Source organism: Nelusetta ayraudi, unplaced genomic scaffold, assembly GCF_046127955.1.
Source record: "Nelusetta ayraudi isolate G7.1 ecotype Tasmania unplaced genomic scaffold, CSIRO-AGI_Nayr_v1 ptg000016l, whole genome shotgun sequence".
Taxonomy (NCBI): Eukaryota; Metazoa; Chordata; class Actinopteri; order Tetraodontiformes; family Monacanthidae; genus Nelusetta; species Nelusetta ayraudi.
Window position 1 is genome coordinate 3,613,259 of NW_027466066.1, and position 17,237 is coordinate 3,630,495.

The 17,237-nt window shown below is 44.0% G+C and overlaps 3 protein-coding genes across 5 annotated transcripts; 1 reads left to right on the forward strand and 2 right to left on the reverse strand.

The window, feature by feature from the left end:
• Positions 1–6: 6 nt before the first annotated feature.
• On the reverse strand, positions 7–1,680 carry tmem86b (transmembrane protein 86B). The gene is made up of 3 exons (XM_076023924.1): positions 1,234–1,680; positions 806–1,049; positions 7–653 (listed from the first exon to the last, which is right to left on the reverse strand). Exons 1-3 carry the CDS (start codon positions 1,282–1,284, stop codon positions 202–204), a joined length of 747 nt encoding a protein of 248 aa, XP_075880039.1. The 5' UTR covers positions 1,285–1,680; the 3' UTR covers positions 7–201.
• Positions 1,681–1,996: 316 nt separating this feature from the next.
• aspdh (aspartate dehydrogenase domain containing) lies at positions 1,997–6,090 on the forward strand. Its single transcript, XM_076023923.1, has 8 exons — positions 1,997–2,079; positions 2,188–2,284; positions 2,411–2,555; positions 2,644–2,728; positions 4,259–4,408; positions 4,520–4,743; positions 4,822–4,961; positions 5,318–6,090. The coding sequence occupies exons 2-8, from the start codon at positions 2,230–2,232 to the stop codon at positions 5,353–5,355; spliced, it is 837 nt and encodes a 278-aa protein (XP_075880038.1). The 5' UTR covers positions 1,997–2,079; positions 2,188–2,229; the 3' UTR covers positions 5,356–6,090.
• gys1 (glycogen synthase 1 (muscle)) lies at positions 5,518–16,159 on the reverse strand. Of its 3 annotated transcripts, none has more exons than XM_076023920.1 (16): positions 15,982–16,157; positions 13,845–13,963; positions 13,522–13,703; positions 12,438–12,629; positions 12,128–12,313; positions 10,686–10,830; positions 10,407–10,524; positions 10,152–10,272; positions 9,948–10,054; positions 9,790–9,849; positions 9,050–9,242; positions 8,708–8,834; positions 8,212–8,307; positions 7,915–8,078; positions 7,262–7,342; positions 5,518–7,173 (listed from the first exon to the last, which is right to left on the reverse strand). In XM_076023920.1, exons 2-16 carry the CDS (start codon positions 13,960–13,962, stop codon positions 6,937–6,939), a joined length of 2,127 nt encoding a protein of 708 aa, XP_075880035.1. In that variant the 5' UTR covers position 13,963; positions 15,982–16,157; the 3' UTR covers positions 5,518–6,936. The 3 variants fall into 3 exon arrangements, 2 of the variants coding, with proteins under 2 accessions (XP_075880035.1, XP_075880036.1); XM_076023921.1 differs by lacking the exon at positions 15,982–16,157 and adding an exon at positions 15,655–15,832; XR_012926448.1 differs by having other exon boundaries at positions 7,116–7,173; positions 7,915–8,004; positions 15,982–16,159.
• Between the last annotated feature and the right edge of the window lie 1,078 nt (positions 16,160–17,237).

Sequence of the window (17,237 nt, forward strand, 5' to 3'; positions counted from 1 at the left end):
GGAGCAAAAGCATTGCAGTTGCAGTTTTTGACAACAACAACAGGAATGCAGGAGTGACACATTAGTTGTTTTTGTTTTTTAACTATTATGGAAGAAGACAAGTCGTGGCAATATAGCCAATGACAATGTATTGGTAAAATTTACACAAATAACTACATTTCAGTGGGAAAACTGATAAAAAACAAATTGTAATGCCACAGTTTAGGACCGCTTCCATTTTGAAAAATCATCTTTGTTCTCAGAAGCCTTTACATCACCCAAAGCTATTAGTAGCTGTGCCAGATAATAAGTGGACATGATGACATATTCGCTATTTATTGACAGTGTGATCACCTGAAAAACCTGCAATGCCAATGTAATATCTGACACCACGAACGACACACTTCCAAGCACCGTCAGCACCTTGCGAGTTCTGATGGCCAGCGAGGCCATCAGAACAATCAAGAAAACATAGACGGCCACTGCGGGAACCAGTTTGTCCCCGTCTTCTGCTTTTTTTATGAATGGATACAAGAAGAAATAAACCCCTCCTCCACATATGAACAAGATCAGATACAGGAACCACAATGAGGAGGAAGAGGAACGTTCTGCATAAGAGCCGGTCATGAAGGTGATTGAATACAGCATATGAGCCACAGCAAACGCGACCATTCCTGAAAGAAAAAAAAAATGCAAATATGCAGGTCTTAGTAGACAGGAAAAATAATATTTTTACCATATAACCATGTCTGGTGTGGAATCCAATGCTTATAGTTCAATGTGAACACAGAAATGTACACCATCCAAAAGATGTCACGGCACGTACCGAGCAGGAAGTGCTCCCGCCACACCAGGCACCAGTCTCCGACAGCAGAGAAGACCAAACCTCCCACCACGCCCAGGAAACTCTGACCTCGATTCCAGCTCAGCACTACAGCAGCCAACAGGAGCACCGGTGCCGACTTGATACCCGCAAACAAGACGGATCCCGGCAGGTCTGGATTCACCAGGTAGAAGAAAATGGCGGTGGACAAAAAGAAGGGCAAGAGAGAGAGAAACAGGTGGCAGGACTGATGGGTAGAGGGGAAAAAAAAGAGGGAAGGGGGTTTCACAGTTAAAATAAGTGAGTCGACAGAGATTGGCTGAAATATTAATACATGATTGCATGTGGTAATACACTAATAGAATGATGATAATAGAATAAATTATGTAACTACTGTTGAATGAGGAGTAAAGTTAAAATTGTGTGGGTACCATGTTTCTCTTCTGCCTCCTGTCATAGGCGTGAGTGTCAAGGATGTCCATTGTCCAGCGTCTCAGTCAGATGGAGCTGTCCTGCGTGGCTCTATGCGTCTTCTTCTGTCCTTAAATTTCCGCTTTTCCGTCCTTTTTTTGGCAGCGCCAATAAATCCTTCACGGGTGTTGGTGTCCTGTTCTCTCCTCCACTGTACCTCGACCGTCCACCTCTCGCACTGTTGCTTTTTCTCACTGCTGAACTTTGGACTGATCTTTGCCCAACTATAGCATCCTGATAATCAATGTTTTATGTTCAGTGTTTTTAGTTTGCATGGACGAAAATGTGACCGCAAGCCTCAGCTGTGGAAAGGTTTGAGTGAAATCAACAAACAAGGGGGCAAATATGAACTTGTACGCATACTGTAAACTGTTTTATTTCTGTTTTATGACAGAAATAAGTCATTAATAAATCCTTCTAATCATTGTCTAATATTTGTGAAATAAGCAAGCTATTCACTTCAGCAACCACAAAAAAGACAAAAAAAAATATCGATTTTCTATGAGTTTAATTTAAACAGATTGCCTTCTTCAGTTTACAACAGGCAGTCATCAGACCAACACATTAGTTTACTATATTTTTTTCACCCTTTGATAAAATCGAGTCTACATGTTGTGTTCCAACAAGCAAAACTGGTTATGGGCGGCGTTTTGCTTAAGCGTGACAGAATTCCACTCAACTGTGGAAGGCAACAATGATTAACCGAGGCCTCTCTCATTCAGACTTTGAACAGTGCTTGTCCACGGTGCCACGGATCGCATGCTGCTTGGTGCGGGGGCAGCAATCAGGGGTTCAGGAATTATCTGGTGAGTAGAGCAATAAAGAGAAACTATTAACAGAGAGACTGAAAGAGATTCAGCACCTAATAAGGTCCGAAACTGATGTGTTCTCTCCTTTTTCTTGTTAAATTGCAGGAGGGTTTGTTTTTTCTCTTGGCTGCTTCCTGAGCTCAGGACATGGCAACCACCACTTGCTCTCAAAAGATTGGAGTTGTAGGATACGGACATCTAGGTGTGAGCCACCAACCTTTACTTTTTGACAGCAATCATTGGATAAAATATTTGTACTAATCTTTATAGAGGCAAATAGAAGTGCTGTTGCAGTAAGAAGTGTGCTGTGTCCCTGCGTGTGCATTAGGGCAGTTCCTGGTGGAGAGGATACTTGAAGATGGGGCAGCCATCGGTCTGACTCTGGCGTTTGTTTGGAACAGAAACGCTGACAAGCTCAAAGGTTCAGTTCCTGATGAGTTAATACTTAGAGATCTCTCGTCCTTTGCAACCAGGTGCTGCGCACACCTTCTTCAGCAACTTTAAACACATGTAAAACACAGCATCATCCCAATGTACACTTTTTGTCTCTGTGCTTAACAGGCAGTGTGATGTGATCGTGGAGGTGTGCCATCCGAATATAGTCAAAGAGTTCGGGACCCAATTCCTTTCACGGGCTCACGTCATGGTCAGGAATTGGTTTTACGTCACTCATTTTGTTAAGGGTGGAGAGCAAATACGTCAACATCACTCGCAATTGCTAGAGGCAACAGGGAGAGCTACTTGCAAGTCGTATCATGTTGTAATGTTTACAGATTAGAAAAAACATGGAATACAATCCACCGCAACAATACCATTCAGACTGGGGAGATATGAATGATCAGCTTCATGTTTGGAAATATCTCAAGTTGCTGTAAGGGGTCCAGTATTGGATACAAAATTATTTATTTGCAGGTTGCATCGGACCAATATTTTTTTTGTCAAACAGTAGATGGCGGGCCAGAGCACAGTTAAAAGGATCTGTTCAGACTGAAACGCATCTGTCCAAATGCGATTTGAAGCTACCTCCAGAAGGTGGTTTCAAGCCGTTTTGCAAAAATCGGATTTCATGTGATTTGTGACTGTTCAGACAACAAAAGAGCCACCCGGTTTCAATCTGGATGGGCTAAATTAAAAAAAATTAAAAAAATAAAAAATAAAAAAAATCGGATTTGGCCGGCAGTATGAACGCGCCCAAAAACAGACAGACTGACAGACTAACTAACTAACATTAGAGAGATGGGGGTATAAATGAGCAGTATAGTTGCGTAGGGTAATAAAGTTGATAACTAGCTATCATCCACACTTCTTGTAAATACGTGGACTGACCATGATACGGTCCAATCTAATATTAACTTACTTAGACAAAAATAAATAAAAAAAAAAAATACAGCCATCGCGCTTACGTTTCCTTAGCAACTTGTTTGCAGGTGAAGTCCACGGCATAACATGTGCAGCCCGGTGAGAAGAGAGTCAGTCGCTAAAACGTTTAGCTCGCTCCTGGCTCACAAGAGAAAATGGCACTGTGGGCAAGTCACAGCAATTCCACAATGATTTGGCATTGGCAAAGCAGAACTTCAGGTTACGCTCTACACACCTTAATTATGACGGTTGAGAATCTTGCATTGTGATTGGGTGTGCAGTAGTAGTAGAAGTACGGTGGCTAGTGATAAACCAAACAGACCATCATAAAAGACAGACGCTCTTTATCATTGAATAATAGAATAATAAAACGAAAATGAAATAATAATCGTTTTCAGTTGTTATCATTATTGCATGTATTTAGTCTACTGGCATACATAATATAATATACTAAACAGTAAACGATTAAAAGAACGCATTAAACAGTAACAGGTTTTGATTACATCTAACCAAAACAAATAACTGACGCTGCAAAATTTACAATTTTGCCTTGTAAAATCGTACGTTTGTTTGTTTTTTACATATTCAAAAATCGAGCAACACAAGAGAAATTATTTTCTTCTAATGACCAACAAATATTTTGTCTGTCAAATACATACTGGGTAGAATCACCCAGTCTTAAATCTTTGATTGCAAAGTCAAGATATGAAACAAACTACAGCACTCCACCTTAGGAATTTTCCGCAGAACATATGCCAGCTTGTTGTCTGTGCTTAGAGGTGAAGACTTAACATCTAATGCTCTGTGCGTCTCTCAGGTGGGCTCTCCCTCTGCCCTCTCCGATTGTGACCTGAACCAGAAGCTGCGTCAGGCTGCTGGGAAGTCTGGCAGGACACTCTACATCCCCAGTGGGGCGCTGTGGGGAGGGCAGGACATCCAGAGGTTAAATGACAGCGGAGGCTTGAAGGTAACAATTGCATTGAGGGCATTGTATGAGGGTGAGCTCTAGGAAACCATTGAATTGTTTTTATTCCAGCTGCCACAATGTGAGAGCCTTCTTCACTTCTCTTGTCTCCAGGGTTTGTTCATAAGGATGTCCAAGCATCCATCCTGTTTCCGGCTGACGGGAGACGTGCTCTCCGATTGGACGGAGGACGAAGGCCGCCGCGTTTTATTCAGCGGATCCGTGGCGGAGCTTTGCCCGCTGGCTCCCAACAACGTCAACACCATGGCAGCAGCAGCCGTGGCAGCAGGAACGCTCGGCTTCACCGGCGTCCGGGGAGAGATTGTGTCAGACACGGCGTGAGTTTTCCTAAATGTCGGATTGACCTTGATGTTGACTGCCCCGCTCAGACTTTTCTATGCCACTCTCGGTTGCAGGCTAAGAGACTTTCATGTGGTGGAAGTGGAGGTGACCGGTCCTGGTGACTTCTCAGTTAAGACAGTGAGAAGAAATCCAGCCTCTCTTGGAGCTGTTACTGGACGAGCAACATACACTTCCTTCTGGAATAGTTTACTCGGTGAGTAAAAAAAAAAAAAAAAAGAAATTCTGAAAAAATATATCGGCTTGTAATAATTGTCCCTCTGTAGCTTAATTACATACAAAATATAATTTACGCATAGAAATTGTTTAATTATAATCAAATAAATGAATTTAACAAACATAAGCACTTCCAATCAATTTGACTGAAAAATGCCCCCAAAATACATAGATGCAGTTTTCTTCCTTGGAGGTTTTTTTTTCCCTCTTCAATGTCAACGCAATTATTTATGATTTTTACTTACTTCCAATACGTTGTTGAAAAGTTAATAATCAGATCATGCGGCAGAACAAAAACTTAAATGTTGCCTTTTCTGTTTTTCTTTCATGTCAAAGTTTGCAAAGGCCACGGTGGTCGAGTTTACTTGTGCTGAAGTGGAGGACAAACACGCCAGGATCAACTGCTAACACATCCAAGAAACTGCTCATATTTCATAGTTACTAGATAATGTAAAAAACAAAATAAAAAAAACAAACTATCACCCTGGTCAATAAACAACATGCACAAAGAGGACAAAGACAAGTGATCATTTGCATCAAGATATATACTATATGTATTTTTTTTCTCTTTATTATAAGTTCATTTGGTGCATTTTAGCAAACGTTAAAACTCTAACAGGGGGCGTGAGCTCACACCCAATTAAAACCATTGTTTTCTTCCTTAACAGACAGGAAGCCACTCTTCAGGTAGCCTTGTGTCGTTGTCTTTACCAGACAAACATCATTTCCCTTTTGTCCCTCCCTCTTGTTGCACCTCTGCTGCGCTCAAAAATACTTGGCAAAAACAGGGAAGCCCGGGAGTAACCATGTTCACACGTGCACAAACGGAGAATACGGCGTGTAAGGAGTGCGACGCTACTTGCGGGTGATCGTCACTGAAAGGCTGTGGTCAAAAGTGTCCTCAAACAATGCAACTCTCATCATCAGAAACAACGGTGTTTTTTTTGTTTTGTTTCACCTCTGCCATTTGTACAGTTCTGTTTATCTGTGACATTTTTCTCCCCATTTTGGGATATTTGCTGTAAACAAGGCATTTGCAGGGAAGACGAAATTGGCACAAGCAAAGTGAGAAGTTCACCCTCAGATTCCATTACGCACATTTTCCCTCTTGCCCCTTGTGTCATTTCTTATTTTGGATTACAACAAAGTGTCATTTTTCTTAATCTTCAAATATCAGCGGGTGAGTGCATGAACTAGCTAGCTCATGAACTGAGGTGAAGTGGATGGGTGCGAATCAGTCGGTCCCCTGCAGCATGTGAAACTGCTGATGATCTCATCCTGCTGCTCTAACACTGTCCGAGAAAAATCTAGGGTTTATTTTTTTTTTTAAGTATCTATTTTTGCACTAGTACAAAAGGGTTATCCTAATATATATATATATATATATATATATATATATATATATATATATATATATATATATATATATATATATATATATATATATATGCATATATATATATATATATGTATATGTATTTGTTTAAAACTTTAGGCCTATGGTGTCCAGTGTTATTACTTAGTACACTTAAAAAAAAGAAATCCAGCAACCTTGATTTGTTCTCCGTGTTGAGCTGTTGTTCAGCACTTTAGCTGCTGCAATTTCTCCAGTAAGCAAACCCCTGGGTGCACTGTTGCTGTGGCTGAAACAACAACAACGACAACAGCGACGACGACGACACAGCATCAAACTGATAGATATCATTAAAGGTTCTGAGGTACACACGAGTTGGGAAGACACTGATAGTGATGCATTTTTTTTTCCACAACAAGGCAAAATTCACGTTTTCATAGTAACATACAGCTGTACTCGTTCAGGCTACGATGTTTCTGAGTGCACGGATGACGTGGCTGTCACCCCCCTCACCCCCCCCCCCCCCCCCAAAAAAAAAAAAAAAAAAAAAACCTGCTTCCCTTGCAACGTTTTGCATGTACTGTACATGCGTTCACGCGTCTCAGTTTTTGTCGCTGTCGCCGTTTCCGCTGATGGCATTGAGAGCCGCCGACTTGTTTTTGAACGGCAGGGCGTAGGGCTGGCGGATGTTCACCCGGTCTTTCTCCGCCTCCAGGTCCTCGTCGTAGCGCTCGTCCTCGTCGTTGTCCTCGTTCTCGCTGTGGTGCGGCGACGAGTGGCGGGACAGCGCCGGAGACGGCGGCACGGAAGCCGGCCGTGGGTAACGGAAGCCTGAGGCCTGAGGGGAAGGAAAACCGGGTACGTGCTGTGATGTCAGGTGGTGCACTGGGGGCGCAAAGAGTGAACGTCATGAGGGGTGGACTCACGGAGGACGGCTCCTGAAGCTCGTACATGTAGGTGTCAGGGAAGGCTTTAGCCAGAGCCATGTGACGGGCAGATACATAATACTATTGGAAGGAAAAAGGAGAGATTATTATTCTCATTCTTATTTTATTTTTTTTTCAATGATAATAATACAATTATTTTTATCATACTGCCTCCAGAACAAAGTGGTCACTATGGATTCCTACTAGCTTAACAATTAATCGATTGTTGATTAAGAATTTAATTGATTTGATCGCAATTAATTGAATTAATTTTTTTTTTTTTACAGTTTTCTTTTGTAAATTGCATGGCGTATACCTGTATACCTAGAACAAGTTACTTTTAAACAACTTAAAAAAATAATAATAAATAAATAAAAGGTGCTTAAGTTGAAATATTATCCATTAGAATTCAACCTAAAGTCACAGGATAAATGTTTAGGGTGTTTTTCCTGTTCTCTAATGTAAAAATGGGTCACATTGGACCCTCAACATTATTGAATGTTAAATAATAATGTGTCCCTTACACGTTTTTCATTGTGAAATTTATGTTCTCAGGAAAAATCGTCGCTTATCAATTAATCGTTAATCGATCGATAAGGTCAATCGACTAACGATTAATGAATTAATGGATAATTTGCATCCCTAAGTCCTACCCTGCCAAGATATCTCCAGTCCAAGAGGTCACTCAGACGCTCTGTCCGGTTCCTCTGGATGATGCGCTGGCGCCGGCTCTGCTTGCAGAACTGAAACAGGTAGGAAGTGAGCTGGTTACAGGACTCGTCAACCCCTCGAAACCGCCGGTCCAGGATGTAAATACCTGTTTAGAAAACAAAGCGCAACAGTCAACATTTATTATCCCAAAAAAGAGAGAGAAGACACATTCAGGAATGATGATGGTGATGGTTGGAAAAACATAAATAGAACCAAACACAAGACGATGAGAAAGGCACCGTATGCTGAGGGATCTGCTATGTGCTCCTCCATGAAGCAGCCAAAACCGGACAGGTTGGTTGACACCGATGGAATTCCCATGACTGTGCACTCGGCTGACAAACAAGACAAACAATGCACCCTCGTTAATAGTTATGATTGACTGATTGATTGATTGATTGATACTTTATTCATTCCTGAGGGGAAACTCACACATTCCAGCAGTGTACAGAATTAAAAGTAAGCAATAAATAAATAAAATTACATAAAGAGTGGGATAGTAATGTAGTATGTTTGTCTATGTGTTATGTATTTATATGGATATCTGCGTGGTATATGCATATGTATTATATATGTGCGGTGTCATGTTTTTTTTTATTATCATTATTTATTATTTCTTTCTTTTGTATGTACAAATCGTTACATATTTTATACACATTCGAAAATAAAGCTTATTCATTCATTAATGTATTCACATCACACATTCAACATATCGTGTCGTTGCGGGAGTCCTACCGGGCGTGTAGCCCCACGGCTCGTAGTAAGAGGGGAAGACGCCGAGGTGGCAGCCTCTCACAAAGTCCTCATAGTCCATTGGTAGCAACGGCGAGGTGGACGAAAGGAACTCTGGGTGGAAGATGATCTGAAAGAAACAAACGCTCAGCATCAGAGGTGGCTGTGCTCCAGCGAAGCCATACGACACGATCACGCCGTAGCAATGGCAGAACCCTGGCACCAGAGGCGCTGTGATTCCTGCCCTGCACCAGATGTGGAAAAAACAAAATGAAAAACTGCGCCAAACTCGGCTGTTGGTGGCCGAGAACTCTGATATGGGTCTTTTGGTGACAGCCAACGCACCTTGATGCGGTCGGCAGAGCTGTTGAAAAGGCCGATACGGCGCACGCAGTTCAGGATGGGGTCGCTGCTGTCCTCCAGCATATTGTGGGTGCAGATGGGGGGCTGACACTGCCTCTGAGTGGCAAAGATGGCGCGCTTCATGATAGTGAAGTCATCCTTGTCCAGCATTTTGGACACGTCCGGCAGCTGTCCGCTGAAGATTGGGAGAAAAAGAAATACGGTAAACAATTTAAACAGTTTTTTAGCTTTATAGTTTTGTTTTAGTGACGCAAAAAGCAAGGCCACACAAGCATTTACAGTATATAGATGAATACAATTGATGTTTTCTTTTCTTTTTTAAAGGCAGGCTTGCATTAGGAAACCATTAAAATACCGCAAACTTTATATTTCTTAAAAGCATATTCTGAAGAGGCGATGCCTTTCCTCTTTGTTTGCCATTCAGAGCACACAAAACAGCTACACAACCCATCCCAGAAGCACTGCATGCATGGCTCACTCTATTTTATTTATGATTCACGTGCAATTTCTATTTGAAAAATATATGGCAAGGTACTGACATACATGTATATATTTATAGCCGTGCAAGCGATTTAATGGAATTCCAGGCAATTTTGAGCTCTTGTGCTGCAGCAAGCAACAGACATGAAGAATTCATCTTATTTTTCCAAATGCATGGGCAGATTTGCCACAGATCACCAAAGGTAGGACGCAATTTAGATTTAACAGAGCGGTTTACTTACACCAAAAGCGACTCGTACAGCTTTTTCCCAAAGCGCTCCTTCACCGTCTGCGCTGTGTCCCTGTCAAAAAAAACAATTGAGGTTAAAGACACAGCCCAGAAGGTGAAACCGCAGTGGCGTGTTGTCCATCTTTATCTGTGGACTTAGCAGAAGCTCACCACAGCTGTTTCCTGACCGCTTGGCCCTTCAGAGTCTCCACATTGAAGTTGTTTGTACGGGCGGGCATGATGAAGAACGCAATGACCGTCACGTCGCTGTGGTTGACCTGCAATGTGAAGGCAAGACAATGATAATGATTGGAGTTCTTTAACAAAACACACAAACACACACATATTGTCTTTTAGTCCAACGCACAAACTTACTCTGAGTAGATAGTTGAGTCTGGCTAAAGCTTCCAGGAAGACGTCCGCTCCCTTGTTGGAGAACTCGTACCTCCCGGCAATGAAGAGGAACAGACACTTGTCCAGATTGAAGTCCAGGTGCCTGGAGGTCCGTTCAAACACAGAGGCAAAGTGTGTCACTCGCACTCGTGGCACGCGCAGCTTTGCTTTTTCATTTTGTTGCCATTGCCTGCAGTGAAAGTGCTGTGCTGTATTATGGTGGCGAGTTCCCCTGACCCATAGAAGTGGCCCCGGACGAACTCCTGGATCCGATTTTTGCTCTGGGCGTGAAGATTCTGGAACTCGTGCACCGCGGAGAATTTCTTGACATTCAGCCCGTTGGGAGTGACAATGTCTGCGTGGGATTGAATCAAGCATTGGTTCGGATTTTTCTTTCTTTTCTGTGTCCACTTATTTGCTACTCTTACGATAGGAAATGACTTGAATGAAATGTGGCTAGTTTGCAACTCTGAAAAGATTCCTGGTTTGCTTGTGACTGAATTCTCAGCTACACACCTGGCTTCCTCTTGAGGAGGTACTCTGCCTCGATGGCTGTGATCTGGGACACAGTGGTGAAGACGTGGGCGCAGTGGGCGGCGGCCCGCTCCAGACAGTAGCGGTGGTAGATCTGCCGGTCGCCCGCTTCCTTGTCCACATTGAACTTGGCAAGAGCAAAACAGGGAGAAGGCAGGTTACCCCGTCTGAAGGGCTCTTCTGGACGTCTTGACTGTTTCTCATGGTTTGATGGCTTTTGTCTACTCTGCTTCTTCTTCTTGGAACAAAAAGACTGGAAATTGACTAAGCTCATTCCTTTACACACAGACTGAGAGCACTTGAGACAACCTCCTCGTATTGTAACTGTTGATTGTGACTCGCCGGAATGTTTAAGTTTTGCTGCCGATTGGAAAAGAGGTTTGTAATCTCAATGGGACTTTCCTGGTAAAATAAAGGTTAAATAAATAAAAAGAATAGAAAAAAAAATCACTGTTTAACCAACCCCTGTTCACATGATCTGGGATTCCTGGTGAGAGCAAATAGGCAAATGTGAGACACGTTCAAACAGAGCAAGAAACTGGTCCTGCATGTCATCGGGAATGCCTCATTTATTTCGAACCCTGTCATCATCAGTGACTAAACTTCCCTTCTCACGTCCTGTGCCTGCCTGTTGTGACACTACCTTGAACGCTCTTGAGAAACTGATTCCTTATCGCTTTATCTCACACTTGCACCGGCCGGGTAGGTGTGACAACATAGAGCTTGAAAACAAATGAGGAAAGATAAACCTTAATCGCCAATAAAAACCCTTGGCGACCTGAAACAATAACGAATCTGTGAGGTGTTGACCGTGTGTGTTTTAAGGTATGTATTTAATGTATTTAGAAATATAAAGGCCTAACAGTTAATTTACTGTTTGAGATGTTTACAAGCATTCTTTTTTAGCTAAAATTGTTTCCTGGTTGATTCAGAGTCGACAGGGGAGGAAACTGCAGTTACACATTGTTTCTTACCGGCCAGTCATCGTTTGCACTCAGCTCACCTCTCTCTGAGAAACTGCAATTTGTTATGTTATGTCAAGGAATGATGAAGGAGATGAGATGATGACCAGCTAAAAAAATAATACGCAGACACCGTCAAGCTACTAATGCACATGTCCAACACCTGGAAAATGGTAGAACGAACAATCTGCTGTTGTAAGTGGCTTTTGGGTAATTATCTTCAGAGCAACCAAACCAAACCAGACTTCATTCATGGGGCACAGAGAATATCCATTAAAGCACCAAACCTATTATTAGTGGCCCAAAAGGTATTAATCAGGATAACCGTTCTTTAATAAGATTTGACTGCCTTAATTATCCATCTTAAATCACAACAAATATTACTCAAGCAGTATAGAACTGCAGAACTATAGAACATTTTTAGATCGTTGCATCCCTAATAATTACGGAGGCCCAACGTACCTCTGCAAGTTTATTGTAGAAGTCCACATTTCCAGCGCACAGGTATCGGCCCAGCAGCGTGGCGTGAGTGGTGAAAATGGTTGCAACGGGCAACTGCCTCTGTCTGCACAGGACGAGGCCCAGACCGGCCAGCCACTCGTGGAAATGGGCCACGATGTGGGGAGGCTCCTCGCTCTGAGCTGCATACTGCGAAATCGGACAAGGCGAGTTGGCCATCGGTGGAAAAAAACATTGGATTTTCTGTTTGAACGTCCACCGGTGAGCCGCTCGACGGTTTTAAAAGGGTCGCTCTTTATTGCTCCTCTCTGACCTCTCCCAGCAGCCAGGCCGTCAGGAAGCCAAACAGCACGGCGTCGTTGGCCTCGCGGTCGAACCACGGCACCCCGATGTCGCACAGCTCCCACAGCTCGCTCTTCCAGGTGTCCAGGGACCACGCGGTGAAGGCGACGTCGATCAGGACCACGTACGGGCTGCCCTCAATCAGCCACCGCCCAAAGTAGACCTGGGGGGAAAAAAACGAACAGATGGAAAAGGATGAAAGGGGATAAAACTTGAAATACCGTTCTCAAGAAATTGTGAGTTAAGTGAGAAAAGTTAGAGCAATAATCTGATAAGCCAATTAATATTTTGGTTTTATTATGTTGCTGTTGCTTAAGCTAGTCAGTGTCTCATTAACAACAAAAACTCAGGTCTGAAATTGAAAATTATGTTTACTGTGTGGTCTGTCCGATTGTATCTAAATCACTTCAGGCGCAGCAGAACTGCACTTCATTGACCGTATTAATGAAGGTCATAAATACACAGTGGTAAAAAATGTTTTCACAGTACACTATTAAGTCTCTCTTACAGTTAAATGTCGTGACTGGGAATCTCTTCGGGGAGAAAGAGGTGCTGCTCCATCATGTGATTCAACGTGAAGGTGTTTTCTGGGGGCCCCCGCGTTCCCTTTAAAGCAGAGCCGCTCGCTCCTTTTCGCTCTGAGCCGCGGCTCCTCTCCATTACCCCGGCGACACAAAGCATTCAAAGTATCGCGCACACACCGGCGGCTATCTATTTCTGGCGTGCCGTCTGCGAGAAACAGAGACACGGCGATACAACCCCTAACCTTTATGAGGGGAAAATGTCACGGGGTGCGGAGACGTGGTCAGGGACAGAGCGGCCTGGCGGAGGGCACGTGGCTGAGGTCTGAAAGAGGAGCCAGGCAGAGGGATTCTAGCGGGAGGTTTTCTGACTATAAACAGAACAGACAGTACACGCATTCAACGGCTCTCGAGGGCCGTCGCGTCCAGGAGTCGCTGGTTCTCTCCTCGAGCAGAACACGGCAAACAATTTTTTTTAAAAAAAAGCGGACTGAGAGGCGTCACTGTGCGCCCGCTGTGCACGCGCTCGGCTACCTTGCAGCCGCTGGAGTTCATTTTCTCAATGGTTCTCTTCAAGATTGGGTTGGTGGGCTCGATGAGCTCCACCTGGGTCCGCACGTTGCTCTCCACGTAGGGGCCAACCAGGAAGTAGTTCTCCCCCCATTCCTCGGCTGTGAGGCGAGCTTTGGTCTGGATGACGGTGTAGATGCCTCCGACTGTGCGCGCACACACGAGAGAAAAACGAAATGTGAAAATCCATGTCCGACAACTAGCGTTTCAGACCGGGAGAATAATCTCGAAACGGATGACAAAATAATAAAGCACATTTTTTTCACCGTCGGGCTAATCTTACTCACCTTTGTTGGCTACCTCCCAGGCAATTTCAAAAAGAACGGCGTCCTCTAAATCAAAGTCCTCGTCCCACTCCTCAAGGCCCGAGAGGGACGTGACGGACAGGCTGCGAGCCAGCGGCATGCTGGGGGGCAAAAAGAAGAGAAAAAAAAAGGGAAGAGGGCGTATTTAGATAGCAACTCCATCAGATTACACACACACACACACACACAACGCCTCAAGTTAATTTCAGAATTAATGACAGGTAATCATCATTGCAGCTTGAAGTTTCAAACTTTGCCTGGAAGGGAAAACCGCACCTAACCCCCCCCCCCACCTGATACATTAAAGATTTTTAGGTGAGAATAGACGTTGCATAACCTGAAATCGGAGGTGGCAAAAGGCTAACGGTAGTGTAATGACACATTCTTCTTCGTTATTCTCTGCGTCACGTTGCCTCATCCCTGTTTCGCAACACATGTACGGTATTGTAGCATTGTGACAAAAAAAACTCTCTCAATTTGCTAGGCCTCGGTAGGTCTTCTAACTAACTTCTCCCACTCAACACTTCAGTTGACTTTGCAGCAAAGGAGGTGCCTGTGGTGAAACCTGACACATGTGGAAGTGGTTTTCTGGTCGTGAATCATATTTTTTAAACAATATAACCTTGATGACACGAGAAAAAAAAATAGAGGAATTCCCTTTAATTCGAGGAAGGTGTTTGTTCATGTGTGAGAAGCGCTATCGGTATCTTTTGCTCCTGAGGGCAAGATCGCTCTGAAAGACAAAACTGAATGAATTACAAAATCACTGGTGGTAACAAGTAAGACCAGGTATCACGTATGAGCCTGGCGCAGTATTTTAGTTCACATGCCGACACCTGTTGAGATGTTGTAACCGCAGGAAGTTGTGAAATGGTGCCATGACTGCTTAATCAATGTGTCCCTGACTGCTGTGATTACAAATCATTTCATTGCGAATCTGAGACAAATTCAAGGGGGGGGGGGGGGGGGAGTGGGAACTGGCTGCTATTTTTAAACTATAAAAATAACTGCGAGGCAGCCCCCCCAGTTTGCCAGGTTACACATTGACAGAGGGCAAAAATGCTCCTGAACCACAAACCCACACTCACAGCTTTTGAAGTCGGTTCCTCGACTCTTCACCTTCTGCTCAACCGGTATGAACTGATGTGTTTCCTGCCCAACTACTATCACTAGGAGTAAACAAACAGGGAAGACAACACCCAAGTGCAGTGGCTGGCAGAGAAAGCCCAGATACTCGTGAGCACAAATGTGATATGACAGACATTGCCTCGTAAAAAAAATAAATTCATATTTTTAACAGTGTTCTTCCTTTCCATCGGCGGCATAGAGGATGTTCCGTTTGAAGGTTGAACATTTACAACCCGCGGTTATGCAACATTGTTGCTTTTGAAAAGTTTGACAGCTGTCCAAACAATACCCTGTTTGCATGCATGATATCTGTCATCATAAACACCGAGGTCGCACACTTCAGATCGCCCGCTCTGATCATGATGATTAGAAAAAACCGACTTGCAGACTATGTCAGAGTCGGATCACCAGGGGATTCCCCGTTGGGCTCTGATGGGGTAGAACAGCCCATTGATCAGGAGGACCACACTGTTGCTCCAAAACATCAACTCACACAACCACACAAGATACACCACGAGTAACCATGCCGGCACCGTGATATTAAATATTTAATTTCCTCTGTCCTGTAGGCCTAGCTACACACACACACACACACACACACACACACACACACACACACACACACACACACACACACACACACACACACAAACACAAAACCCACCCTCGCTTGTTCCAGAAGCAGCCCGTGGAGAGTCCGCAACACGCCCGGGTTCGACCGTGATTCGGCTGAAAACAGCAGCTGCAGCCCCAAACGCAACAAGCGGACTGTAGGTGCGCTTCGCCGAACGTGTCGCCGGCGTGTGTGTGTGTCTGTTTCTTTCCGCAAGAGTTGAGGTGCGAACGTGACACGGTGCAGGCACGCAAAGCAGCAACCCCAGCAGAGGACACCGCGTCCTGATGCGCGCCCGTCGTCCGCGCTCGCTGGGAGGAAATGCTCGCCGTTTCTTTGATCGCGCGACTCAAACGACAGACAAGACGCGTTGCTTACCCTTAACGCTGTTGTTGGGACTTTGCTAAGGTGGACTAAACATCTGCAGCTGTCGCACTTCTGCCCCCAAAAAAGGAGACGGGCAAGTGGAGAGTGTGTGAGGGGGAAAGGGGGGCGGCGGCCTGGATTGAAATGCCAGCAGCGACTCGCATTGGTTTGATGCTTCAGCTGTCAAGTCGCGGGGCAGCACGCCCACTGCTGGGAGGGAGGGGGAGACCAGAGTGTCCCTGGTAGCAGGAAGCGAGTCGGGGGGCGGGGCTCGAGGTGGGCGGAACTAAACGTTGAGCAAAGCTCTGCAGACTGGGTTGCCACAGTGTTGTGCTGTAGTGAGGGTTCTGGTGGAGCGACACGGACTTGTGTCAATTAATGGAGCAAATTATCACGAACATACACAGTTATTATTATTGTGTTTAAATGTAATAATCTGCTAGAAGTTGTTTACGGTCAGAGTTAGTCAGTACCATTTCAGAGGGGTTTGCATGTTTCAAAAAGAAAAGGCTAGAGCAAATGTAAAACAAAGAAATATCACCATAACATGTGTAAATTTGCACCTCCCAGCCACCGTAGTAAACCTGTGGAATGATTTTAAAAAAACAGAAATTAAACTATGCAAAACACTCCATATATTCAAAGCAATGTTTAGAAATAATATCATTAAAAAGTACAAAAAATGTATGAACATAAGTACTATTATTAGTAGTACTACTACCATTGTTGTTGTTGTGCTACTGTTGTCGTTACAATTTATCATTATCATTAGTATTATTCATCTTACTTGCTTTTCATCTTGTTTTTTCCTCTTTCTACTATTACATTAATGTAATGGTAGGCAAAATAAGAAAAGGCTTCAGCCTACACCTTTTCGGTCGTAATTATTGTTTCGTTTAATGTATAATGCATGTACAATATTGAAAAACGACCGAACTACTAACAAGTGATTGACTTCTGAGTGACGTGTTGCATTAGCTGCCCAACAGCTATACATGACTGAGCTCACAGCGCGACAATGGGTTGATGCAATAAAAGCAAAGCCAAATTGAAGAAATTAAGCCATTATCATCTCTCACTCCTGTTCAAATGTTGACGGTGAGTGCAGTGTGGTGTGAGTGGGCGTGACGAAACGTTTAGCAAAGCCAACGTTGAGCCCCGCCCCGATCTGTTTGCTTGCAGTTAGGGGCTTCTCCAGGGAAAAGGCTGCCCTGAAGAATGGAGGGGCGGGGGAAGCGACATTATTCATGGACATCGAGCCCCTATTG

Bases quoted from the DNA above. Each gene is read 5' to 3' on its own strand.
- tmem86b (XM_076023924.1), bottom strand. From the start codon at position 1,284: ATGGACATCCTTGACACTCACGCCTATGACAGGAGGCAGAAGAGAAAC. The intron at 1,050-1,233 runs GTACCCACACAA...TCTACCCATCAG, and splicing joins GGAGGCAGAAGAGAAACATG to TCCTGCCACCTGTTTCTCTC. The intron at 654-805 runs GTACGTGCCGTG...TTTTTCTTTCAG, and splicing joins GCGGGAGCACTTCCTGCTCG to GAATGGTCGCGTTTGCTGTG.
- aspdh (XM_076023923.1), top strand. From the start codon at position 2,230: ATGGCAACCACCACTTGCTCTCAAAAGATTGGAGTTGTAGGATACGGA. The intron at 2,729-4,258 runs GTCAGGAATTGG...TGCGTCTCTCAG, and splicing joins TTTCACGGGCTCACGTCATG to GTGGGCTCTCCCTCTGCCCT. The intron at 4,962-5,317 runs GTGAGTAAAAAA...TTCATGTCAAAG, and splicing joins CTTCTGGAATAGTTTACTCG to TTTGCAAAGGCCACGGTGGT.
- gys1 (XM_076023920.1), bottom strand. From the start codon at position 13,962: ATGCCGCTGGCTCGCAGCCTGTCCGTCACGTCCCTCTCGGGCCTTGAG. The intron at 12,630-13,521 runs GTAGCCGAGCGC...TTTTCCCCCCAG, and splicing joins TGAACTCCAGCGGCTGCAAG to GTCTACTTTGGGCGGTGGCT. The intron at 8,835-9,049 runs GTGCGTTGGCTG...TGTTTCTTTCAG, and splicing joins GCTCTGCCGACCGCATCAAG to ATCATCTTCCACCCAGAGTT.